Raw genomic sequence first — 27,572 nt, forward strand, 5'->3', positions numbered from 1 at the left:
AATAACAATAAAATATTTTTAATAAAATAAGTTATAAAAAATATAATAATTTAATTATTTATAAAATATATTTATTTTAATGTAATTAAAAATTTTAAAAGTAATTTAAAAAAAATTCAAAAAAAGTTAAACGAGATGGGACGGGTATAAGAATTTATCATATCCGCTCCATCCCATTTAATTTTTAAATGGATCAGGGATAAAAATTATTTTGAATAAACGGGGCAGAGTTGGGATGGGGGCGACCCGTCTTGAACCCGCCCCATTGCCATCCCTAATCATCCTTTGTTCTCATTTTTAATTCCTGGATCTAATTTGATCAAGGAGACTTGGGCCTAAATGGATTATGAACCTATGATGTACCTAAAAAACCTAACCTCATCCTAAAGCAAAGCAAATATTCATCATTGAAAGGGTTTAATATCATAAATAATTTAAGCCCTAGTGTGTTATTTTTGTAGCTCACAGCAAATTCACTTTTTAACTGTGTTGAAAAAAAAAAATTGATCGTGAAAAATCATCAGTGACAAAAAGGGGTTGTATGTTTGATAAATTACAATACCAAAAGTTTTCGAAGTATTGTGAGTTGTAAAAGAAACATTTAAATATTTAGTAAAGTAGATTGTTAAATTGTTATTAACATGTGTAATGGTCAAGTTAGGGATGTCAAAATTTTAATTAATTTTTTTTATATAAAATTAACTTTTTAATTAAATAAAATTTCATCACTCAGGGTGTGTTTCGTTACACTTTTGTTTTTTAAATATTTTTAGCAAAAATTTTGAAATAATTTTTAAGATCATATTTGTACCAAGATATTTTTATTTTTTCTTTTAAAAGTATATGTATATATTTTAATGATCAAAATGATCAATTTGAACCAAAATTATGTAAACTAATTAGTTTTTGGGTAAAAAAAAACTGAGCTAAAGCGATATAGTTGATTGGTTTTATATTTGATAAAAGCCAAATGAACCAAATTTGTAGTGAAAAACCAAACCAAATCAAGCTTTTTAAAATCGGTTTGATTCAAATTTCATGATCAATTTTGACCTAACTTAATGACCTTTTTTAGTCTTCAACCTAATTGTAATTTGTGTTTATTTTAAGTCCAAAACCCATTAATATAAATTTATATTAGGTTCTAAATCTAATTTGTTTTTAAAATTAATTAAAATCAACTTAGATTTAATATTAAAAATATATTAAATGTATTTAAAATTAATTTGACCATAATATAAAATCTATGAATTACTTTAATAGAATTTAATATATTTTTTTTTATTAAATATCAAACAATTATATATAAGTTTTACAACATCAATTTGACAATTAGATTTTTTTATAGATTAGGAGATAGGAAAATAAAAAATCAAATTGACGAGGTTGATTTTCAAAATTCTCAAATCAAATTAGCGTTTTTTATTATTGAAATCGATAAAATCGATTTTAGCTGGTTTGGATCATTTTGTTAGTTTTTTGGATTTATTTACACCCCTAATTAAGACATGAATTAAGAACTCCAAACGAAGTTTTATATATATCCTTTTTCAATCACCCCCTAGAGTCAAGCATATTTCCATATCACTCGAGCTTTTTATGATCATGTGTGTATCTACGGATATCTTTTGAGAGATGCATCTCATTATAAAAGACATGCATGATATCACAATTCTCTGGAATTGATATTACCAACAACAAAAAAATTATCATTTATCAATATGCTAGCTCTATCATGTAGAACGGTGTCTTTTATATAATCCATGAAATATTTTCAAAACTCTTTGTCATATATGGTCACAGATTTTGAAGAATTAATTAGGAAGGTATGCATTAATAGCAAATTAAACAAGAGGGTATAGAAAAATGCCCCTCTGCTTATTAGTACAATGAAAGAACTTATTACATTTCTTCAAACACCATTAATGGCAGCAGACAATTACTTCATCCACTTAAAATCAACAATGCATTACAATCCTTAAATCCCAATTCCCAAAAAATTTGATAGAAAAAAAATAATAATGCTGTTTAGATCAAATACTAGTAACCATTAGAGATTGATTTAGGCTTAGAGGTGTAGAAGAGAGGCTTCACAAAATACAACATCATCTTCTTGACACTCAGGCTGCGATAAAAATCAAGAGGACAGCCACTGACGCCATTGTTATCATCAGTGGGAACATTGCAGGTCTCTAATGGAGAGCTTTCAAGGAAGGCCTTGCACTCTGCGAGGTTGCAATCATCTTCGACCTCAGAAGGATAGAGTGTTGCAAAGAAGTAACCCTTTTCGTCACTTGCACCACTGAAGGAGTTTGAACCCGTCTCATACCCTTGCTTATCAACTTTCGTACATGTTATCTGTTGATTTTCGTACAACAATTTTTGGTGAAGAAATTAAAGAAAAAAAAATATATACAGATTTAACGTGGTTCAACAGATTATCTACGTTTACTGAAATAAGAAAGAAAGACTTTCACTATATATAAAATCAGGGTTACATAAAAAGGTATTTATATTAATTATCAGGTAATAAATACTCCCGAACTATACCGCACATCTTTAACAATAAAAATACAAGTTTAAATGACTAATACCGTTGTTCCACTCCGACATTTACCTTTTCTTCTCCATATATGTTTTTCCTTCGATATGAGTCACATACTACAACATTATCCTTGTCACAGTTTCTACATTCGCAACAAAAGAACAAAGCATATGAGAAACATGACTTCATGAACACTGTTTTTCATCTCGATCCAAATTGTTTTTCTTATTGAACTCATTGGAATAATGTAGTTTATCATTCAGTAAACGTAGCCCTTTGTGTTTATCAAGGCATAATCTATATTTGTAAAAGGACAATAAAGTATAATCTATATTATAGCCCTTTGGGCTTAGGTCCTGATTTACAGTAGGCAAAACCTTGAATGCCCATGATGGTGGGGAGTGGTTTTTCTTTATATTCTGTCTCATTAGATTACTCCACTTCTGGTTTTTGGCCATACCTACCAATGCTAGCAGAAGAAATAGCCACAAGCGAGAAGAGAATCATTGAGGTTGTGAAGAAGTGAGTGAGAGTCATTATGTTATTCGAACTGTATCACTGATGGAGAAGGATGGTTTGGCGAAATATCAAGTGTTTGAAGGATTGATGGGATGAAGAGGAGAGGCCGTCAACATTGGGTTTTATAGAATACTTTCAATAATAATATGAGGTTGCGGGTAACTTCGTTGCATGATGATCACAAATTTTTAAGGTTATATTTGCTTCCCATAAAATATAAGGAAAAATGCGAGGAACAAAAAATAAAAATAAAAAGTTGAAGAAAAGAAAAAATGAGAAAAAATAAAAATAGATTTAAAATCAATAAATTATTTTTACATATTATTTCAAACTCATTTTACTTATTTTACTTATTTTCACTTTTCAATATAAAGATTAAATAATTTAAAAATACATAAATTTTTAATTAATCTTATTTATATATTATTTTCTATAAAATAATAAAAAATAATAAAATTATTATTTTTAACATTTTTTTTCTTTTCTTAATATTTTTTAGGAATCAAACATAACATGAAAGAATCAATGTATATATGGGCGGCATTGAATGATCGTGAATGCTTATAGTGAACGAATCTCCTACTCATAATATAATGCGATATGTTAATGTGGTTGTCCTGTTGACTTATCACCCTCAATAATGGAAATTTGATTAGTCTTTGCAAATTAATCTTGGGCCAGGTTAATTTAGTCATGCATTCCCTTGTAATTTCTTATAGTGATAATTTGGATTAGTTTGAAATTTAACCTATTCAACCCATCCATTCAAAAAAACTAATTTGAATATCATTTGATGAATGCCATCTTTGTTTAGATTGTAAAATTTGAATCAAAATATGTACTATGATCAAAACTAGTAAAGAGATGATTTGATTGCAAAGTTTGTTAGTGGAGTTGGGATTCAAACTATGATGAATGTTTTGTATAGTAATAGTCAAAGTGCAATATATTTGACTAAAAATTCAATATTTCATTTTAGGACTAAATATAGCAATTTGTCATCTCTTCATTATGTCTTTACTTGAATATGAGGTATTAACACTTATGAAAATATAAGGAAGCAAGACTTCAACTGACATGTTGATCAAAATAGTGATAATAGAGAAATCGGAGTTGTGTGCAGGTTTAGTAGGTCAAGGGTGAGGACAAGTTGTGTTCAGGGCACTATACCCATTAATCATTGAAAATGTTTACTTGTGTTTCAATCTGCAAGTGAGTGAGAAATTGTTAGATTGTGAAGTCAGAATCAATGTTGTTACATTTTGTTTGTGAGGGATTTAGCTCCCCACTAACTTTGTCCCATTATATATTTAATCTTATTATATATTTACGTTTTTTTTTTTTAGAATTTCATCATTGTACTTTTTTTTTTTGGATTAGTGGAATATAAAGTGTTGATAGACTCTTTGAATGTAAGGATTATATTGATCACCGAGCCATGTTAAAATATCTTGTTCGACTCTGTGCATGGTTTTGATTGACAGTTTCAATTCATTAAAAAATTTCTTTTGTATAAATTAGCAATATTGTTCATGAAGTTAATTTTGAAAATACAACTTTTTAGGAAGATGAAGTTTTTATCATAAGCTTTGGTATTTCTGGTACAACGTGGATAGTCCACAAATTATATTAAATGAAGTTGAAACCCTTGAACTAATTAAATCAAAAGATTGCATAGAAATTAAACTTGAGGAAAAGAGTTGGAAAGCTACACCTGTCTCCATGATAATTCCTTGACTTTTATAAATAATTTAAAAACTTTTATCAAATATTTAATTCTTTTTTAAAATACATATATATATTTTCAAGCATTAAAAAAATGGTTTTAATCCTTTTGATCTTGGTTTTATTATGAAAAATATTAAAAAAAATTAAATCTAATAAAATCTAATTATAAATTTATACATATTTAAATTATTTAAGTTTTATATATAAAAATAAATAAATAAAATAAGTTTTATATTTATTTTTTTATTTTTCTCCATTTTTTTTCTTAATTTTTTCATCTTAATTTATATTTTCCCCACATTTTTCCACAAATTTCTCAACAACCAAACATAGGCTTTAAGAACCAATCACTCTTAGGCCATTAACATATTCATTGGAGTCAAAAAATGTACAAATAATATATTAAAGAACTATACAATATATGACTGTCACATTTGTTATATGTTAGCTGGATTCCATTTTGCAACCTCTTGATGGTCAGCTGTCAAAAATTCTAGTAGTTTACACATGCGTCGCATTGACATCTCAACTCAGTCTGTCAGTCCACCACTGTTCCCATACCATGTGCTTCGCGGTTTCACCAACAGCTCTTATTTTTAAATCAATTACTTTAAAAGTACGCCTCCATTTTCAAATTGGATTCAACTTCCTTGTTTTGAATCCTTTGCCTCCTTTTGAATTCTTCTTGTCCCAAACTCACCCATCAAAGACCATTTCTGAGTTCTCAATTTTTATTTCCAAATTTTTAAGTCATAAGAAAATTCTTAAACCCCATAAATTTAATTTATCTATTTTTTTTCGAAGGTTTAAATGTTATAAAATTTATTTATTTTTATGTATTGATTGATTTGAAATCCGAAGTTGAAATCCATTTTTCTGTTTGGATAAGTTTTATTCATTTATTTTTTTTGAAATTAGAAATTTTTATTTAAATTTATTTTATATATTTAAAAATAAGATTTAGAAATTTTAAAATTTAAGATGGTAAAACCTTTTTATATTTTAATTATTTTAATTTAAATAATTAAAATGCCAAGCACGTCACCCCTCTACATTTTTCCTTCTAGATTTGATTATGTACATGTACCTGCATTTAGATAGCATTGACAAAGCTCATCATTTCCTCTGAATTGACCAGGAATCAGATTATAATTGACCCAATTATATTTTTAGTTTATTACAAGTTGGAAAGATTAAGATAGGTTCTAATTTTTAGTGCCAAGTTGCCAACACGTAAAACAAAATTTGTTAATTTCATTTAATATTTTTTATTTTTTAATTAATACAAAAGTTTAATAAAAAAAATTGTAACATAGATGAATTATAATAATTATTAAAAATTATTTGACTTTTGATGAAGATTTATAATTTTTTTAAAAATATTAAAGATTGCCGGTGAATCAGTTTGCAAAGGATTTTCTATTTTTTAATTTAATTTTCCACACTTCATAAAAATCTAAAATTTACTAGAAACTGGCTTCATGAGGCGGAAGGTACGAGGCAAAAGAGAAAGCTTGCCCGCCACGTAAGACCGAGTGTGGGAAAAAGTAGGAATATGCCGCAAATAACGCTGTCACCAACCCCCGTCCCTCACTACAAAACCCTCGCCGCTCTCTTCTCTTCTCCGCACAATCAACTGTTGCTTCTTCATTTCTACTCTTCCACTGCTGTTTTTTTTTTTCGTTCCATTTCTATCTTGTGATCGAAGTCATTCTGAAGACTGAAGAATGTGTGGAGGTGCTATCATCTCTGATTTCATACCTCGCAACCGGAACCGCCGCGACCCAGCCCCAGACCTCTGGCCGGACTCTTTCTTCGCTAAACCCGATGGCTGTGAATACGATTTGGGCCGCTTTAGCCAGAAGGGGCTTCCTAATCTGAAAAGGTCTCAACCCATTTTGGGTAAGTCTCTGTCTCGTTTTCTTTCGCTGGTGCTTCTTGTGTTATTTTTGGTTTTTTGCTGAGTGGCGACCTGTTACAAACAGATGATGAGCCAGAAGTGAAGCCGGCTAAGAGGGTGAGGAAGAATCTGTACAGGGGGATCCGGCAGCGTCCTTGGGGAAAATGGGCGGCTGAGATTCGTGATCCCAGTAAAGGGGTTCGGGTTTGGCTCGGGACCTTCAACACTGCGGAAGAAGCTGCGAGAGCTTACGACAGGGAGGCTCGGAAAATTCGGGGGAAGAAAGCAAAGGTTAACTTCCCCAATGAAGACGATGACTACACTGAGAATCACCAAAATCACCGTGCTCTACCAACTCGCTGGAACTCCAATCCTTCTATTTGTCAGCCCTATACCCCAAATTTCTCAAAAAGTTTGGGTTTTGCTGATCACTTGAACCAGATTGGAGCATTCCCCTCCAATGGGTTCAACACCGTTGGTGCTATGAACGCTAACCCGGTTGCTGTCACAACCGAAGTGAAATACGGCTCTGATTCGGAGTCTGTGTACCCTTCCTCTGGATTGTTGAATTGCAATCAGAAAGCCTGTGTTGGGAAAGTGAAAAATCAGAAAGAGAACCAAACAGAGACTGTGACGGAAGCTGAGAAGGAGGAAATGGAAGTGCAGAAGCTGTCGGAGGAGCTAATGGCGTATGAGTCGGTCATGAAGTTCTATCAGATCCCCTATCTCGACGGCAACTCAGCCGCGGTTCCCAACGCTGCTCAGGAAAATGCTGGTGCTTGCGGTGGTGCTGCCATGGAAGCTCTTTGGAGCTTTGATGAATTTGCAGTTGCTCCTCAACCCACCTCAGCTGCTCTATAAGCATTTGGTTAATTATTTTTGCATCTTTTAGGTCGTTTGTAAATTGGGTCATGGGAGGAAATTGTTAGATTTCCTATTCCCCATTAATTAGGATGATTTGCTGCTAAATTTTGTCGGATAGAAGTTGAATAAACTTTTGATCCTGTATTCCAGTGACTTCTTAATATCGAAATTGTCGAATAAAATTCAGCGGCCTAATTCCGCGTTTTTGGATCTGGGACGACGTCGTTTTAGCATACAGCATCATAATGTTATCTTATAATCCTTACTTTTGTTCATGGATGCCAGTGAATAAGTGGCAGAACTGGAACGAGGTTCGTTTTATCGAGAAGATATATTTACGAACAATCCTTTTTTTTCCCGGAAAACGATTATACTATTTCATGTTTTTTTTCTTTGAAGACAAACAGATTTTATTTATTTATTTATTTATTGTAACGCACTACATAAGGTCTCGGCTAATGAGTATCATTTTTGCTTTCTAGAATTGCTCTCTTCAATAATTCTCCCAAGTCTCACTCATAAATTGCCCATTTAAAAAAAATACGGGTGGATTTTGATCATAACATCTACCATGATTCCGCTCTTTAAGATAAGATTATAGACGATTTGGTAGGATTATGGAATATTTAGAAAGACTGTAGAAGACCCGTGAAGGGAACAAAGTCAACAAAGTTAAAAAGACGGCGTGGAGACGGTTTCATGTGAAGTTGGCAAATTTAGGGGGTGGTATGGAATTCTGACGGCGCAGCTGGTTTTGTATTCTCATAGTACATTTTCCAAAGTTCCAACCCACGAGCCGCACACGGATTGAACCTTTGGCGTGTTGTACTTGTATCTTTCCAACATCTGTGTAGTACACTTGTACTACATTCACTGTTACAGGGCTAAACCTTGATGTTGCATGTGAGCCACGTGCATATGTCTAGCTTGGGGGCCCTTTTTGTGGATTTGGCTTACACGCCGACATGTCTGGTATGGAGCACTTTTTGTTGGTTTGTTTTACACGCCGACTTTCTTATTAAGATGCTTGAAAGGGGCAATTATGCTAATGGGCTTTAATTCTATGGAATTGGGCCTAACCATACTTATGCTTGTATGGGTTTGATGAATTTGACCATGTACATTATTGAGCAACTTATGTCATTTTGTATTTTTTTGATACGTTGTCGGACACTAATTACATAATGCTTGTTTTGTGGGATAGGGCTCTACACACATTATAGATATGAAGGTGTATGGAATCAAAACATACTTTTATAGACTACAAACACATCAAATTAGGGATGCTCTTGTTTCATTTGATTAGTGTATGCGTACATTCCTCATCCTTGGATTATATGTCCAAACTAAGTAGAGGTCTTCCTAATTTGGGCTTATCTTTCCCTTCATGGGTTCCCTAGTAGTCTTGAAGGTTCTTCTAATAAAAGTTCTCTTTCATGAATCCATCTTTGCTCAACCTTTTAGTTATATGATGAAATTACATGTCATTGGGAGTCAATGACTACTTCTTGTCATACTTTTAACAAATCTAGCTAGTATCTCATGGTTGTGGGATTTGTGATTTATCAAAGTGTTGTCATACTATCTTGGTTAGTATCATCGCTTTAAAATTATATGTAAATATAAAAGGGGTTTTCATACTAATTTCTCATTTAGTCATTTGTTAAACCTAAAAGACAATTGGTAATTCCTTCGTCCATGCCCTCTCAGTTTTACCCAGTTATAAATGTATTAAAATACATTCATGATAAATGAATACGGATTCTTCCTTTTCTTTTATTTAATTGTTAATATACAATCAAAATTTAGACATTTCCATTTTTTTCCCATATTAATTGCCACTATAAAACCAAGACTCAAAAACCCATGTCTCTTGATTAGAAAGGGCAAGTTTACACTTCTTAACTTTATATTTTCTCTTATATATAAATATATTTTATTAATTTTAAAATACATTTTTCATTTTCTTTTGTTTTATTAAAAAAAAGAAGAAGAAGAAGAAGAAAAATTTGCTTCTTATTGTTTTTTTTTTTCAACAAGTCATAATAACTTCTCATTTGGTCATTTGTTAAACCTAAAAGACAATCGGTAATTCCTTTGTCCATGCCCTATCAGTTTTACCTAATTATAAATATATTAAAATACATTCATGGTAAATAAATACCAATTCTTCCTTTTCTTTTATTTAATTATTAATATACGATCAAAATTTAGACTTTTTCATTTTTTTCCCCATATTATTTGCCACTATAAAACCAACACTCAAACCCATCTTGATTAGAAAGGGCAAGTTTACACTTCTTAACTTTATATTTTCTCTTATATATAAATATATTTTATTAATTTTAAAATCTATTTTTCATTTTATTTCACTTTTTCTTTCCTTCTATATTTCCTCTATATTTTCCCTCAATTTTTATGGAGTCAAAGATAGCCTAAAGTGTAGTTTTATTAAAAAAGAAAGAAAGAAAAAAAAAAAGGAGAAGAAAAATTTGCTTCTTATAGATTTTTTTTTTTCAACAAGTCAACATGGATATTGGATATGCAGAGAGTAAATTCAAGCCTAGGTCAAGCGACTCAACCCTTGGTCAAAACTCATACGTAACTTGTTGGGCTTTTGGGCCATTTCAGATTCATGTATAATAAGCACTGTCAGCAGTTGCTTTACAGAGGTAAGTTTCCAGCCCAAAAATGAAAGCCCAAAAAATCCAACAGCAAAGCATCGACATGCATGAAATCCACTTGCGAGAGGACGAGTTTCATATAATGATATTGGTCAAAAGGGTGAAATACTCCTTGTATTTGTAAATTTATCCCTTCTCATGTTTTTGTATAAAGAGTAATTTTTTTTTCTATACCCTTAACTATTTCAAGTATTTACAATATGTTTTTTAAAAAAAAGTTATTTTTACAAGAAAACAATAAGAGCATTTTTGTCCGAATAAAGCCAAAAAAATGATGAAATATTAGATTTCCAAAATTGGGTTTCCAATGACCATTTTAATCAAATAATCTTTATATATATATATATATATTATTAACATCAGTATGTTTTTTCTCTTTAAATTTAAGGCTATGTTTGGTCTAGAAAATTTGAGGGAAAATATAAGGAAAAGAAAATAAAGAGAAAATATATATATGAAGAAAAATAAAAAATAAATTCAAATTCATTAACAAATTATTATTTTTATATTATTCCAAACTCATTTCATATATTTATCCTCTTTTATATGAAAATTAAATAATTTAAAATATATAAATTTCTAATTAATTTTAATTATATTTGATTTTCTTTCATATTTTTCATAGAGACTTAGTATTTTTTTTTCTTTAGTATTTTCGGCGAATCAAAAATACCCTTAGGTTCCCTTTTTTTGTTTATTTTTTTCACTACTTAATTATTAAAGGTGTATATTCAAAGAAAATTGTGATTTTTCTAAGTAAATGAATAATTGTAAAGTCATTGCCAATTGGGAAACTTATGGGTGATAAATTTTATTGCTTGATCATGCAATCCATTGTGGAAATTAAGTCAATTGCTTGTGGCACCTCTTCCTAATGCACAATCATAAACCTTTTGACCAAAATTATAAATAAATACACCTCCATGCGTTAACACCTGATAAGCTAAGCATTGCTATATATAGAGAGAGAGATTACAAAAAGACATCTTTTGAACTTCAAATCACCTTAATTAAGACAAAAATAGACCTCAAAGAGAATAAAACTTAAGCCCAACCTCAACCCCTACTCTACATATGGGCCATCATTAAAAGGGTTGAAGAATGTAGATGAAAGTTGAGATTTACCTTCCAAAAGTTCCACTATGAGTGATTCACATTTTCTTTTAGTTATTTGGACAATCTGAGACTTCTATTCAATTACTACAAGTACTCTTTATTTCTTTCTATCAAATCAGGATGAGATTGTAAGAGTAGGACTAATAATCTCTTCGAATTAATGCATGCGACCTACAAATAGTATTCCTTGTTGATCTTCATCCAACACTTAGCAATTATGTCTTATGTGCTCCACCTTAATCTGCATGGTCACAAATTTGATTGAGTTCTTATTTTTGGTTTCTCTATTTAACAAATGTAATAGAAAGAAATCCAGTTTTTGCCATTCTGGTCATTGAATTTGATGCTTTTTCGAAGTTACATGTGAGAGTGAGCTGAGCGAAGAGACCCATGTGAGAGTCGTGAGACTGAGACTCAGCTGCAAAGCGACCAAAATAGTCTTCAAAAGGGCCATGCAAACCAACTATGGAGCTTCCATTGCCATTGGCTAGGATGGAGAAAACGGACGGGCTTTGGAGGATAGTGTCGTAGTGAAGCCACCCGAAACGCTACTGTGTTTTCTGTCCTTATCTTGCATTTAGTGGCAATTAATTCAACTCATCTACAGGTCTTTTTCTTTTCTATGTTACTTTAGGCCATTTTTTTGAAACTCTTCAAGCTTGGACACCACTTTAATGGCTATACAAGGGGACGAGGTTGTTCAGAGAGTCGACATCAGCTTGAAGTGGCTCCTTCTCTACTCAGTCAAGGTGTTCTCTATTTTTTTTTTTCTTTTCTGAGAAATTGAAGTGAATACAAAAAGAGAAGAGATTGATTAGCCATTTCACACCTCCACTTCTGATTCGCTCAGCATTGCTTTCGCTGTGTCAGTTAAGCCTTTTTCACCCGACTCTTTAATCCATTTTGTCTCTTCTACCATGCTTTTCACCCCCTTCTCCACTATAAATTCGCATCTCTGTTTCAGAAACCGTCACCCTCTTTCTCTCTGTCTCCCCCTTTTCATCATGAGTCTACTTGGGTCTCTGGTTCTCATTGTTTTTCTCTCATTCTCAGTTGTTTCCATTGAGGCCAACTTCGAAAGGGCCCATGCTTTCATAGTCCGAGTTCAAAACGACTTGAAACCACCTGAGTTTTCTGGGGTTGAACACTGGTATAGCTCAACCCTGCGAAGCCTAAGTTCTAATCCTCTAGCCTCTGAAAACCTCACCACGATCCCAAAAGGGCTCAAATCAGATTTCATCCATGTTTATAGAACCGTATTCCATGGTTTTTCCGCAAAGCTTACAGCACAACAGGTCGACGAGTTGAAAAAACGCCCTGAAATTCTAGGGGTCTTCCCTGACCAACTTCGTCAGCTTCTAACGACGCGTTCACCGCAATTTCTTGGCCTCGGTAAAACTGTCATGCCAAATGGTCTGATAAGTGAGTCTGATTCCGGCTCTAAGGTTATTATCGGAGTTCTTGACACCGGTATATGGCCGGAACGACGTAGTTTCCACGATGCAGGCCTCGCGGACGTTCCTTCTAAATGGAAAGGAGAATGCACCGAGGGAGAAAAGTTTTCCAAGAAACTATGCAACAAAAAGCTAGTCGGAGCGAGGTACTTCATTGATGGGTATGAGACCATAGGTGGCAGCACTACAGGCGTCATCAGATCGGCGAGAGACACTGATGGCCACGGAACCCACACAGCGTCTACGGCCGCCGGCAGAACCGTTTCGAATGCATCACTGCTTGGGTTTGCTAGTGGCACCGCTGGAGGAATTGCATCCAAGGCGAGGATCGCCGTATACAAGGTCTGTTGGCACGACGGTTGTGCAGATTCCGACATCCTCGCCGGCATCGACAAGGCCGTGGAAGACGGCGTTGACGTCATCTCCTCTTCTATTGGAGGTCCTCCCATTCCTGACTATGAAGACCCAATTGCCATTGGTGCGTTTGGTGCAATGGAACATGGCGTTTTTGTGTCCGCCGCAGCTGGAAATTCGGGTCCCAGTGAGTCTTCGGTGACGAACATCGCACCATGGATAACGACGGTCGGTGCAAGCTCCATCGACAGAAGGTTCCCGGCGGATCTTCTGCTAGGAAACGGCAGTATCATCAACGGCTCTTCTCTCTACAATGGTGGACCTTTGCCGACGAAGAAGCTGCCGCTGATTTACGGCGGTGAGGCCGCAGCGGAGCCACGGAGGCCGGATGCCAAATTGGTAAGAAGTGGTTCGCCTGCAGCTTTTTGCATACCGGGCTCGTTGTCTCCAAAACTGGTACGTGGCAAAATCGTATTGTGTGATAGAGGCATGTCAGCACGTGCCGCGAAATCATTGGTAGTGAAGGAAGCTGGTGGGGTCGGTGTTATTGTCGCCAACGTGGAACCGGAGGGAGGGAACATAATCGCCGACGCTCACCTCATCCCTGGTTTGGCCATTACCCAATGGGGCGGTGACCTGGTTCGCGATTACATAAGCTCCACTAAGACGCCCGAAGCCACAATAGTATTTCGAGGGACCCAGGTGGGGGTGAAACCGGCGCCTGTCGTTGCATCGTTTTCGTCGAGAGGACCCAGTTACGGATCACCGTATATCTTCAAACCGGACATGGTAGCGCCAGGTGTCAACATCCTAGCGGCATGGCCCGATGGTCTCTCACCAACTGAGTTATCAGTTGATCCGCGGCGTACCAAGTTCAACATACTCTCCGGCACATCAATGTCCTGCCCCCACGTATCAGGCCTCGCGGCCCTCCTAAAAGGGGCCCACCCCGATTGGTCACCAGGAGCCATCCGATCGGCTCTAATGACCACCGCTTACACACACGATCAAGATGGAAAGCCTTTATTGGACGATACAGATTACAAAGAAGCCACAGTGTTCGTCATGGGAGCAGGACACGTGGACCCCGAAAAAGCCACTGATCCCGGACTAATTTACAATATGACGGTGGAGGATTACGTGAGCTTCATGTGTGCCTCAGGCTTCAGCAGCGATTCCATCAAGGTCATCACACGGAGGAGGGTAATCTGTAGTGAGTCCCAGAAACTTCATCCGTGGGACATCAACTACCCAATCATCTCCGTCTCCCTCGACCCATCAACGAAGTCCAAAACCCGATTAACGGTGACAAGGACAGTAACGCACGTTGGAAACAGTGGTAGCAAGTACAGCGTGACAGTGAGGAGGCCAAAGGGCATAGCCGTGAGCGTTGATCCAAAGAGCATAGAATTCAAGAAGAAGGGTGAAAAACAAAGCTATAAGGTTGAAATTTCTGTTGAGGAAGGCGGAGAGGATGGGGCTGTGATTGGATCACTGAGCTGGACGGATGGGAAACACCGTGTGACGTCTCTCATAGTGGTGAACATATGAATATTTTGAAATTTATGTTTTAGCATTAATAAGATTAATAAACAAAGTGAACGGTTGTGGTTTAATTAAAATGAGAATTATTGCATAGTCATAGAGAAGAATCCAACCAAAGGACAAAGGCTATACAGTTTGCTTCATTGCATGCTTCTCCATCATATCACAAAAAGCATGAAATACCATGAACGGTGGTTCCCAATAGACAAATGGTTGGGAGGTAGAATATTTTAGTATTTAAGCAATATATACAAAAAATATCTTTGATTAATTATTTTTTAAATTAATATGCTACGTACCATCGAATTTCCGGCGGAAGTAAATTCAAGAATTAACGTCGCTGCCAGTTTTACATTCATATAATATAAATGATGTTGTCATTGCCAAAAATTATATCACATGTATTGGAAATAGATAAATGATTTGGCAAATGAAGTATTAAAAAATACTAAAATAGTCGTCATAGCTTGGGAATTCAAAATATAGTAAGATAACACAAGGCCCAAAGCAGGACAACAAGCCCGTTTTAGGGCCCAACAAGATATCCCTCCCGTAGGCCCATAGGCTTTTTATCACCTCTCTATCTCAGCCCAAAGAGGCCCAAAACACCCGTAAAACCCTAGGCCGTATCTGTGATATATAATGCCCTTTTTTCTGGGTTCTTATCCTCTGAAAGTGGCAGCGGAGAGCGGGAGAGAGAGAGAGAGAGTGGAGAGGAGCGGAAGAGATGGTGTCGCTGAAGCTACAGAAGAGGCTCGCAGCTAGCGTGCTCAAGTGTGGGAGGGGCAAGGTTTGGCTTGATCCCAATGAAGTCAACGAGATCTCCATGGCCAATTCCAGTGGGTTTTCGCTACTCCTTTTTCTTCGTCTGATTCCGATCTGTTTGATTTGCTGTTGCCTTACGCTTTAGACTTGCTTTGGTTACCGTTTGACCCCGAGAAATCGTGGGAAATTTTTTTTAAAACTTGGTACTTGGAAATGGTTCACCCCTTTGAATATTCTTAAAGACGGGAAATTAGGTTTCCATTTTACATGATCGGTGGATCCATCATCTGAATTTGATATTCGTTTGAGGATTCTCACCTGGTAAGGGTCACGACTTTATCGATAAACCCTAAATCATTTTCTTCAATTTTCGATGTTTGGAAATTAATGATAACCATTTCAACTATTATAGATTACTGGTTCGTTTTATGCAAATTAAGGAAATGGAATTTTTTATTCTTAACTGGGTTTTGTTTTTCTCTTTTTCAACAATAATATTTAGGACCTACTAATATTCCCATTCATTATCTGAACTTTGGCTTATTGGAATTGCGTTCACAGTTTTAAGGAATCAAAAAACAACTGGATTTGAACAACATACGGATCTAATTTTTAAGTTTAAAAGCGTATCGTCATATGCCCTAATCCATCTCTTCAATTTTTTGGCCCTCGCCCTATTAAATCTTCTAGGTTTGTTGTAAACTTGGGACTTCTCTCGCAGTATTGAATATTTCAAGGGTGCACATAAAGGTTAGGTCATCAAGTGCCAAGTCCCACAAAACTAGTCCAGCTTTACAAATAAAAAAACCAAGATACAAAGAAGGGAAATATAGCACACTCAAGGAGGAATAAAGTCTCCAACAAAGGAGGCGAAATGCTTAGCTCCTTGTTTGGCTAATGGGTCATATTCTGAAAATTCTACATGCTATTGTATGACAATTACTCAATATGGAAATGGCTAGTTCTTGCTTTCTTTGTGTTTATTTGTTTTAGATTTCAATCGAGGTTTTGGAAGATGTTGACTAACATCTTGTGGGTTACTGACTGCAGGGCAAAACATTAGGAAGCTGGTCAAGGATGGTTTTGTCATCAGGAAGCCAACTAAAATTCATTCACGATCTCGTGCACGTCGAATGAAGGAGGCCAAGCGAAAGGGGCGTCACTCTGGATATGGTATTTTTATTTTGAGTTTGCATGCATTAGGTTTCAAGTAAGGATTATATTTTATTTTGAGAACATTTTTTGGGGGAATAATATTTGTTTTTATGTATGTTTGAATAAAATCACATTATTTGTGAGTACAAATAAAACAAGATCAATTATGGTTACCCTAAAATAGACATAAATCATGTCCAGCATTCAACAACTTAATAAGTTGCTTGTATTATTAGTGTTTTTTTCTTTTAAAAAAAAAAAGAACTCTCAATAAATTTGTTTTTTGAATCCAAAGAGCCCGGAGCTCAACTGTTAAACTGTAGGCTTACAATTGGGTTACCAAGAAAACCAACTCCTTGACTTGTTTCCTCTGGTTTTGTATTGGTGCAACTGAGCATGGAAGCTTGTATTGGTTTTTAGGCTGATCCTTGAAATAATTTCAGGTAAGCGTAAGGGTACGAGGGAGGCTAGGCTTCCAACCAAAATCCTGTGGATGAGGAGGATGCGTGTGCTTAGGCGCTTACTCCGCAAGTACAGGGAGTCGAAGAAGATTGACAAGCACATGTATCATGACATGTACATGAAGGTTAAGGGGAATGTGTTCAAGAACAAGCGTGTGTTGATGGAGAGCATTCACAAGTCAAAGGCTGAGAAGGCTAGAGAAAAGACTCTGTCTGACCAGTTTGAGGCTAAGAGGGCAAAGAATAAGGCAAGCAGGGAAAGAAAATTTGCTCGGAGGGAAGAACGTCTAGCCCAGGTTAGTCATTGTATAGAAGCAGATAGTATACTTAAGTCAAAAAAACTTTGCTGTTACAGTGTTTAGGAAGAGTGACGGTTGCACTGAGTTTGTTTGTATCCTGGATATGAACAACCACATGATTACACTGAGGTTCTTTTTATCCTGGGTAAGAACAAGCAAATGATTACACTGAGGTTTTTATCCTGGATAAAAACAAGCACATGACTCTTGAGATCAATTGGTGCAACTTCTTTAACAAATTTTACCTGGTTGTAGGGTCACTTTCACCAGGCACAGATTGATAACATGAGGTTTTACCTGTTTTTTATGACTTTGTATACTGAGTTATGTTTGTTCTTAACTGTGCACAGGGACCAGCAGAGAGGGCACCACCACCAGCTGCTGTTGCATCTCAACCAACTGAGTAAGCAGATTACCAGTAGTGACTCATAGTCTTAATTTTTAACCTGCTTGTTAAGATAGCTCCTAATTTTTGGGCTTTCTTTTTTTCTTGCAGTGTTTCAAAGAAGTCCAAGAAGTGATTGCCACATTAACGAGTGCTGAAGGATTGATGACTATATATATCCTATATATTCTCAGTTACTGTGGTAGAGTAGGTTTTTTGGAGTCATTTATGTTTTTGGCTTTTTGTGGACTTGGTTACTTTATGACTAAGCTGAAAGGAGGGTAAAATTTCTTGGTACTTTGCTAAAATGGCAGTGTTATTTCATTTTCATTTACTGGGTTTGGTAGTATTTTTGTGGCTCACATTGTGATTTATTTGTCTCCCCACCTAGTTTTTTCAATTTTATTTATGGCTGACTATGCACATAGTGAACATCCTTACGGAAGAATGGCTTATTAGTTATTACAGGGGTTGGATACAAAGAAGTTAAAAAAAAGAGTGGATGAGGATCCCAGTGTCTCTCACTATTGAATTGGTTTTTGTATCTATTGACAGAGAGAAACAAAGAGATGGATGTAATCTGTCTATATGATGAAAAGGTATATTACATGCTGAATTGATGGAATGGTGCATTCGGATGCGTGGTAGTAGTGCTTTTCACTTGGAAGGTATTTCCAGACTGGAAGTTGGAACAACACTTTTGAGCACACCTGTGACTCCTTTCTTCATCCCATGCTATGAATTGATATTGAAGGCAGTGACTGAAATGCACGCACCGAATCCTCAACCACCAACACAAAAGGTAGGCACATCTAACCGCACGAGTCTGACCTTTTTCGTCAACCACTACGATAGTACCATGTTTAAGAAAGTCGTTCCTCGTATGTGTTTACAAGCAATTTTTTTTTTTTTTTATGGGTAAAGATGGATATATGTATATTAGAAAAAAGAAGATAATATGCCAGTGTACAATGGACCTGTGAGAAGAACACCAGAAGGAAGGTCTCGTGGGGACACATTTGTATTAGTCCAAAGCGATCCAGAGTGGCCTCCTCAAGATTCAAACTCAAGACCAAGACCTTTGTTATTACCCTCCCGTACCATTTGAGTAACTTGCTCAGATGGTACCAAGAGGGCAACAACAAGGGCCTTGGTTTTGAGTTCACCTCCGGGAAGGCCATTTTGGGTCGCTTTGGCACTGATACAAATGCACAACAAAGAGGGTCCAATCCACGCTACAAAATCAAATGGACTTTTTGCTTAATAGATTATAAAGGAATGAAAATTTGAACTTTTGATCATTTTGTTCCTATGCAAAGAACGTAGTTTTTCACATCCTTTTCTTCTCTATAAAGAAATTATATCAGCTTAAAAGGGATAAAAGGTGAAGTAGGATATAATCAAAGGATTCTCCCTGCAACACATAAAGCATATATTTACTAGAGTTTGCCCTCTCTTGGAGGTCGCCTCTTCTGTTCATTAATTTACCTTTCATGTGTTTTATATCTTTCATTTCAAAAAAAATTATTGTACCAAAAAAATTGAAATACGTATTTAATGCAGTCAATAAATTAAGAAAAAAATGAAATTGAAATATGTACTCAAGAAATAAAACTGCTTAGATGTCATTAAACCATTCTTTTTAATTTTTAAAAGGCATATCATTAAAATTTTAGTATTATTATATTAATTAATATCTAACTTTAATATAATTAAACATTCGATCCAATCAATTTAAAATAATTATCATAATTTAATAAGGACATTTTTGTTCAAGCATTCTTTCATGGTGAAAATGGAATGTTCCCGTAATTACTACTCTTGAGGAAACATATACCCTATTTGGGAATTGTCAATTGTCTTCTTGAAAATACATTTGATCACTTTTTAACATAATATAATCATTTAGAAATTTTTATGACAATGAGGTATATTTCAGAGTATATTTTGATTGTTTTTAAGTATTTTCTAAAATTTATTTTAAAATATAATCATACAATTATGAATAATGATAGAAAATAATAGTAAATAAAAGTTATTCCGACAAACATTTAAAAATAAATAAATAACAGGTGAAAAATATTCTAAATTCTCAAATAAATTTTTATTCAAAAAAATATTAAAAAGTTATATTTTAAAATTGCTTTCAAAAACTACTTTTTAAAAACCATTTTCAAAAACATTCTTAATCGTTGCCTGCCCTCCATTTTCAAAAAATAAATTTCCTCAAAATAGGGATAAGAAGGAATGATTTCTAAAGAGAAATAAGCAATGAAATCAAAAGGAAAGGGAGTTTGTCCCTTTTTATAAAAAAAAAATAAATAAATAAAAAATAAAAATTTAAGTGCTGTTTGGAGATTTCAACTCCAAATTCTGAAGCTTCATCTGACTCCATCAACCCAGAGATGTGCATAGAAGGGAGGTATTATCAACAACATGCACGATACGAGGGCGGCGCTTTGCCCTCGGTATAACATATCATTGCATGCTTCCATACATGGGGCTTGATTACAGCTTACAACACACACCCACCGCTGATGTTCTTAAAATCACCCCACGTGTTTCTATAAGCGAATTTTTAACATTTTAAAGGTGTTTTTTAAATTTTATCAGGCATCTAATTCTTCTTTAAAAACACTTTTAATCTAAAAGCGCTTTTTTAAAACACTACCAACCGGACTAGAAATTAACATCCAACAAAAATATGACATGATTAACTAATTTCGTAGGTTGCTTTTGCTTAACATCTTGCTCTTACATTCTGCTTCAACCAACCTTGTTTTCTCTTTATCAGATGCTGAGATTCCACAAATACTACCACTTGCTTCTACCCTCTTATGGCATCCAAAAAAAGAAGGTAAAGTCCTTGCATACCTTGGCACTCGGATCATCTGCTCCATTGGGGGCCATCTAAAGACTCCTTTGATAACGTGGGAAGGGGGAAGCAACTCTAGCATTCTCTCTAAAGACCGGTCTATGTCCGGCAAGATCTGCACTTCCGTGATTTGTTCGACCCCTTGGTACAGCTGCCTGCGCTGATGGTTCATTTGGATTATTGCCAATGCCGAGCTTGACGACGAATGTAACTGTGCAGCCCTTGTCCGGCCCCTCACTTTCAATCCAAATGTGACCACCCATGAGGCTTACAAACCTGGTTTCATTTTCAAAGGCATACAGAGAATTAAAACATAAGCTATACCAGGAAATGCCAACACCCATTCACTCAACACTAGGAAATAGAATGTTGGAAAATTATGGTGGTGGAAGAACTAAATGTTCCTTGTGACCGTTTTTAACTTCTGGTAGAATAATGGGATTTTCTTACTATACCGTTTACAAATGGCGAGTCCAAGGCCAACACCACTGTTAGTTCGATTAGATCCATTTCGTGATTGAGCAAATTTGGTAAAAAGGAGTGGAATATCTTGGGGGGTAATACCACAGCCAGAATCCTTGATCTGCAGCAAGAGAGATGTTAGGGTTAACATCAAGTGAAACGGAAAGAATAACCTGAGTTGTTTCAGCTTTCAAATAATGACAAAAATGCAGGCAACCACAAAGGTGCAGAAAATGGAAATTCTATGTGACTAATCATAAGCAGATAAGACGCCAGATCACTTGAATCTTGTGACATAGAAAGGGTAAGTCAAGCATCACAAATGCATGGATTCAAGCTATGCAATGGATGGAAAACCCACTTAAGTTGAACTGAATGAAATTGAAATTCACTACTCATGAACCTGCACTCTTAAGTAGAAGTGGCCATCACTGGGCACTGGATAAAATTCAGGGGTCCGCCAGTCTCTCAAAGTTTCTGGTTTTGCAACAGATGCGATAACCGAAACATAACCCTCCTTTGTGAACTTCACAGCATTGCCCGTAACATTTAAGAGAGTTTGCATAAGCCGTTTCTCATCACCAACTGCGCACTCAGGTAGATCCGGTGCCAAAATCAAAGTCATTGATAACTTCTTTATAGATGAAATGGGCTTTATCAAGTTAACAACCTATAATTTAAAAAGGAAATCAATTATATTACCATAATGCTTGTATATAAATGCAAGAGTGTCAAGATAATATTCAAATGAATCAAAACATGTTCAAGCAGTGAGTCAAGGGAGGTTACCTCTCTCAACACCGCATGAAGATTAAATGTTCCAATATCTAGTTCCAGGCTACCATCTTCAAGTCTAGAAAGATCTAGAACATCATTAATAAGTGTTGCCAAAAGGTTGCTACTCTTCAATACAGTCTCTATCATTGCCCTTTGTTCTGGAGTTAATTCAGTCTCTAGAAGAAATGAAGACAAAGCAATGATTGCATGCATAGGTGTCCTCATTTCATGGTTCATAACAGCTAGGAAATCATTGCGAGCATGAATTGCTGTCTCTGCCTCTCGTCGAGCAAGATCCAAAGCAACATTCTGCTCCATAAGCTGATCACGGGCTCGCATAGACTCTTCCAGAATCGCTGCATGAGAAAGAGCAACAGCTACCTGAAAGGATGACAAATTCAGCATTTGAGGTTATGGAAAATCATAAATGAATAATTGAGAACCAATGCACACACATTAGTCTACAAAAGTTGATTTTAGTGTAATAGATACTTAGATTCAAAATGACACAAGGAAGAATGAAGAAGTGAGAAAGGAATAGATGATCAAAAAAGGGAACAGAGAGAGCTCTAGGTTTCTCTCCCTCTCATAAGACTTATTTCATAGTGCTAAAGTAATCAATATACTAGACACCACATGAACTACAACAAAATCCAAAACTCTGCCTCAAGCTGGTGCAAAGATCAGAAAAGAACTTCTCACCATCTTCCAATTGTAAATTTGATTTTCATATACGATAGTACAACAGTCTACACATATTGGGACACAGGACTTTTGCCTGTGGTTATGCTCTCATATGTGTCTGGAGTGGAAGCCTTCCGGAAATCATGAAAGGATATTTCAAGGATCCAAAATATGGGCACATGTATGTATCATAGTCATAAATTTCTTGGAACTCATGAAGCTTTTGGAAATTTTGTGAAATTTAATACAGTAACACAGATTTTTAATGATTTTTTTCTGAAATGTGATGAGAGTGAGGATGAATAAGTAGACAAGTGACATAGGACAGACTGAGATCAAAGAGAAGGAGATTTCCCTTTTTGGGCAAAGAGTACAAGTATTGCTGGCAGAGGATGAAAATATACAGAAAGAAATCAGGAAGAATGAAAAACAACAGACAGAACATATGGGAAACAGAGGAAGAAAAAGGTGGTTTTATTTGATCATGAATGAAATTAAGTTCTCTCAATTTTCAATTCATAAAATCACAATATCAACACATGGAACTATCAGCATTGAGTCAATATTTCCACCAATAAGATGATATAAATATTCATTTAATGAGATCTTGAAGAAATACTGACAGGGGCCATCAATACTGCTGGATATCTGATAGATTAATCAATAAAATTGAGGTATTATGCAAAAATATATAACATAAAACTGATTTTTTGTCCATGAATGTGATAATTAACATAAGGAAAGCCACCTACTAAAAATAAATAACATGAAGTCATATTCTTTCTATTGCATGCGTGTGTGTGTTTCATTTCAATGATGCCAGATTAAGATTCCATATAACCTTGTTAGAGCTACTTTAAAAGGTCAATGGCAACTTGGATTTTTATTTCTGAATAATGAACAAAGAGTAATGGTTGTATTAGTACATTCAAGAATTAGTCTCTTTTCCGGTTTTGATAGCTAAGTGAATGAACCATGCACGATTTAAATTTATGTCCTTAGAGAAACATATCACCCAAAAAAAAATTAACAAGACAAAGCATAGTAAAAAGGAAAAAAATGGAAAGATGTGAACAAAATCAGATGATACCAGATCGAATGCAGAAAGAAGGTTTCCTAGGATCATCCTCAAGAACAGTCCACATTGTATCGTTTGGTTCAAAAGAAAAGAAATATAAGCTCTAGACCAGTGGTCAAGTAAATATGTACTATGTTGCATATGGTAGAAAAATGAACCAAAACAAATTTGCATTAGGATATATTTTACAAGGTTGCATTGCACATGCAAGGCAATCAGCACCAAGTTCCCCAGCATATGGGGAATATATGTGATCTGTGTTAGTCTGAAAAATGGATAAACAAGTGTTGGCTAGTTACATTGAAAGGCAAATTCTGGCATTCTTGACATATGAAAGAATTTTTATGCCTCCAAGTTTTTTGAGTAATATTAACAAGAGGACAAATGTTAAGGGTCTTTTTATCTATTCAAGTGAACTTATTTGTATAACCTCCTACAAGAAAACACAAGCAACACAGAAAAATTTTAAAAAGCCTAAACAGAGTCTGTATTACCACATAGGAATGCTGGGTCAGACCTAACATTTATACAAGGCAGCTGATAAAAAGAGATGAGAATCAAAGAGAACCTGGTCTGCAACAACTTCAACAAGCTCCAACTCATGTTCACGCCATTTTCTACCACTGTCCGAAGGGAGAATCAAAACCATCACAGCATAACTTTTTGCAGAGAGTTCAGGCCAATCATTAATTTGGAAATTAGAAAGATGTAAAAGAGGCACCCGGACAGCAACAACATCAGGTGGTCCATATTTTCCCACAATTGGTCTGATCCTTGCAAGTGGGCATGAATATGGTATCCGTATTGCTTCCGCGCTATTGAAGACTTCGTTAACCATAGGAAGGTTTATTTGCACATCTTTTCCAACAGGTATTTGGTTGCTTAGTGTGTGAGAAAGTTGCAGAGTCATACCAGTTCGTGATGGCATCCACAATGCACACTCCTCCAGGCCTAAAGTCCTACCCAGCTCAACAAGAGTGGTCTTCAAAATGGTATGTCTGTCAAGCGTGCTTCTAATTTCATGAGTCAGCATTCTAACATGCCTACCAGTTTCTTCTTGCTTCATGATAAGGCCCATCTCCCTGTCCAGCTCTTCAGCCTTATTCTTTAGAAGATGTTCCCGAGTTTTAACGCTTAACAGATCAGGAATAATGTGGACAAGCATCAGAGCTGTTGCACATGATACCACAGCGGTAGAAATTTTGGCGATGGTCATCACCACAGCAACAGTTTTGGAGTGCATAGAGAACATCCACAAGTTTATTAGGTGGGTTGCTCCACAAAGAACAATAAAAGCACCAAACTGCATTAGCACCCATCTGTATGGGAAGAATGCAGACTTTTGCACAAAATAAATAAGCTCCAGAGGAATGGAGAAGTACGCAAGGGCAATGAAGAAGTCTGATATATACTGATATTTCACAAGAAGTTCATCAGCGGGCCATTGTGTGTCAAAGCAATCACAAGACTCCATCGTCGAACAATCCCACTGGTAAATCTGAGAATACCACAAAATAGATTCTGCCATAAATATAGCACCATTGTTCAACAGAGCTTACAAAGTTGAATTGACCACTCTAGCTAACAGAGTGAATTTTCTGATTTCCAAGACTAGACTATCAAATGGGAAGCTTAATTTTGGACATATATCAAAATCCCTTTGTGGCAGTCAGAGATCTCTTTCATTCTATACTATAGATGTCTTCTATTTACTTATCAATTAGAAAAAAATAACAGAAAACACCGCAAGGAACTGCAGACTACTTCTCTTATGAATAAAACTGAGCCCATCAACATTATATTAACTTCAAAACAATCAGCTAACAATATCAAATTAAACAAATAGTCAAGATAACTTGAGGAGAGAAGACGAGCTAAGGTTTTCTGGAGATTTCTTCTCTATCAAGATCTCGCTAGTCTTTTACCACACTTTCTACACAACTCATATGCATAGGAACTGTTATGAAAATGCATCGAGATTGCTATGGCCAGGACAATTGGAGCAGATCTTCTAGAGTTGCAAGGGAGGTTTTCTTCATATTGTAAAGGTAAGTACCCATGTCAAATTTCTCTACTATGCAATCTTGTATTTTGTGTTTCATTACAAGACACTTCGATCTATTGTTTCCAAATTTTCTAAATTCATTTGGCATAATATTCTTGTTGTTTTCATGGATTACCACAATGAGAAAACTCATATCTCGAATTTAATTCAGAACCCCGAAACATCAAGGCTACACAAGTGAACACCATCAAAGTTAACGCCAATTTCCATTCATTTCACGCGCTGAAAAATCACTACCAAAAAAAAAAAACAAAAGGAAAAACAGATCAAAATTACCATATCCTAAACCTAGTTTACAACAATCAAACATAACAAATTTAAAAATAAAAAATAAAAAATAAATAAATCTACATATAGTCACACACAAGTCCCACTCGGAATGCAAACAACAACAAAAACGAACTTCAATAAGAATTCATCAAACAAAAAAGATTAAATCAATAGAAAATCACATCTTAAAAAAATAAAAGTTACCGAGTCAAGTAAGAGGAGATGGAGGAGGAGAGCCGAGGCGAAGAGATTGAGCCTGTGATGTGAAGTGAAAGATGGTCGAAGAAAATCTTCTCATGGTGCAGTTGCTGGAACTGAGGTTCGGTTGGTGAAAGTGGCGAATGAATAATGGCGAGAGAGGCAAAGGAAAGGCAAATGGCAAAAGCTTACAGCTTCACGGACAAGAAGGGCAGACGCGCGAGTTCAGATGCTGGCACGTGTGAAGTCCCTCGTGTGGGTCATTTCCGTTCATCCGGTGCATGAACCTACGTTTTATAATTGATGGCGGGACCCACTTATTTTACTTTATTGGTTGGAAGGACTGATAAGTTTTTTTAGGTTATTTGATTAAAATTACCACTAAAAACCCAATTTTTAAAATTCAACCGCCCACCGTTTTTGGACATCATTCGGACAAAAATATATCATTATTTTATTATAAAAATAACCTTTTTTTTAATCTATATATAAATACTTAGAATAAAAAATAATATTTATATAAAAAATGAATTATTTTTCTAAAAAAAAAAAAAACACGAAAAAAGTTGGATTTTTTATTTTAAAGATTATTTCATCATTTTTAATCAAATATTTTTTTTAATTAATTTTGAGCCCCCAATATTAGAAAATGTGGCAAGCTCCAGCCTAAATTATCTTTTTTTTTTTGCAAATAATTGTTTTATTTAGAATTTAATCCAAAATATACCCCATCTGGCCATCTCACTCCATTTCCCTTCTCATTTCTTTTCCCTTTTTCTTTGAAAGAAGGGGATATGATGGTATTTTTGGGGTTTTTGGCGTCAAATTTTAAATTAGAACAATGGCGGCTGAGAGTGCTGGGTGCGAGACAACCCTATTGTGTATCTTTAGACTTTTCTGGGGTTAATTTTGTAATTTATGGGAAGTAAAAGAGCATGATGCAAAATGTGAATTAAAAAAAAATAAAACGAAATCAGGGTTATTAAAAGGAAATACAAAAGCCCAAATTTGGTGGGATTTGACTCGGAAAGTGGATTCGATTATGATGGCTATGAACCCTGGTCCATTCTCAAGTCAGTTGGCCACCCGAGCCTTTAGTTTTACCAAATACCTCTTCACCTTCTCGTTTGTTAACTTCGCTTATCTTCCTTTTTAACTAAAAATATTAAAAGATATTTAATAAAATTCTAATTTAAATAGAATATGTTTTGATAATATTTTTATTGGAAGTGTTTTTAGTTAAAGTATCTTTTATAAAAGCTATTTTTAATTAAATTTTTTTCTCTCAAAGTCTTTTTAGTTGAAATATATTTAACAATAATTCTATTTAAAGTGTTTTTTTTAAAAGAATTATTTATCATATTTTTTTCAATAAATATTTTCTAATAC

General features: G+C 35.1%; 5 protein-coding genes across 6 annotated transcripts; 3 read left to right on the plus strand and 2 right to left on the minus strand.

Moving 5' to 3' along the window:
* Positions 1-2,040: 2,040 nt before the first annotated feature.
* LOC132254115 (protein SEED AND ROOT HAIR PROTECTIVE PROTEIN-like) lies at positions 2,041-3,082 on the minus strand. Its single transcript, XM_059738807.1, has 3 exons — positions 3,006-3,082; positions 2,618-2,687; positions 2,041-2,358 (listed from the first exon to the last, which is right to left on the minus strand). The coding sequence occupies exons 1-3, from the start codon at positions 3,080-3,082 to the stop codon at positions 2,041-2,043; spliced, it is 465 nt and encodes a 154-aa protein (XP_059594790.1).
* Positions 3,083-6,200: 3,118 nt separating this feature from the next.
* LOC100252208 (ethylene-responsive transcription factor ERF073) lies at positions 6,201-7,768 on the plus strand. The gene is made up of 2 exons (XM_002272428.4): positions 6,201-6,694; positions 6,778-7,768. Exons 1-2 carry the CDS (start codon positions 6,520-6,522, stop codon positions 7,551-7,553), a joined length of 951 nt encoding a protein of 316 aa, XP_002272464.1. The 5' UTR covers positions 6,201-6,519; the 3' UTR covers positions 7,554-7,768.
* A 4,445-nt stretch (positions 7,769-12,213) lies between these two features.
* Positions 12,214-14,786, plus strand: LOC100245280 (subtilisin-like protease SBT1.5). Its single transcript, XM_003632328.4, has one exon. It carries the CDS (start codon positions 12,274-12,276, stop codon positions 14,713-14,715), a length of 2,442 nt encoding a protein of 813 aa, XP_003632376.2. The 5' UTR covers positions 12,214-12,273; the 3' UTR covers positions 14,716-14,786.
* A 530-nt stretch (positions 14,787-15,316) lies between these two features.
* LOC100246855 (60S ribosomal protein L19-like) lies at positions 15,317-18,136 on the plus strand. The gene is made up of 5 exons (XM_002272321.5): positions 15,317-15,548; positions 16,525-16,647; positions 17,073-17,386; positions 17,740-17,792; positions 17,886-18,136. The coding sequence occupies exons 1-5, from the start codon at positions 15,437-15,439 to the stop codon at positions 17,908-17,910; spliced, it is 627 nt and encodes a 208-aa protein (XP_002272357.1). The 5' UTR covers positions 15,317-15,436; the 3' UTR covers positions 17,911-18,136.
* A 2,324-nt stretch (positions 18,137-20,460) lies between these two features.
* On the minus strand, positions 20,461-26,448 carry LOC100241730 (probable ethylene response sensor 1). 2 transcript variants are annotated; one of them, XM_002272613.5, is made up of 6 exons: positions 26,190-26,448; positions 24,219-25,148; positions 21,901-22,269; positions 21,515-21,781; positions 21,105-21,232; positions 20,461-20,925 (listed from the first exon to the last, which is right to left on the minus strand). In XM_002272613.5, exons 2-6 carry the CDS (start codon positions 25,122-25,124, stop codon positions 20,685-20,687), a joined length of 1,911 nt encoding a protein of 636 aa, XP_002272649.1. In that variant the 5' UTR covers positions 25,125-25,148; positions 26,190-26,448; the 3' UTR covers positions 20,461-20,684. The 2 variants fall into 2 exon arrangements, with proteins under 2 accessions (XP_002272649.1, XP_019076841.1); XM_019221296.2 differs by having other exon boundaries at positions 24,219-25,171.
* Between the last annotated feature and the right edge of the window lie 1,124 nt (positions 26,449-27,572).

The sequence above is a fragment of the Vitis vinifera genome, chromosome 7 (genome assembly GCF_030704535.1).
Source record: "Vitis vinifera cultivar Pinot Noir 40024 chromosome 7, ASM3070453v1".
Classification (NCBI taxonomy): domain Eukaryota; kingdom Viridiplantae; phylum Streptophyta; class Magnoliopsida; order Vitales; family Vitaceae; genus Vitis; species Vitis vinifera.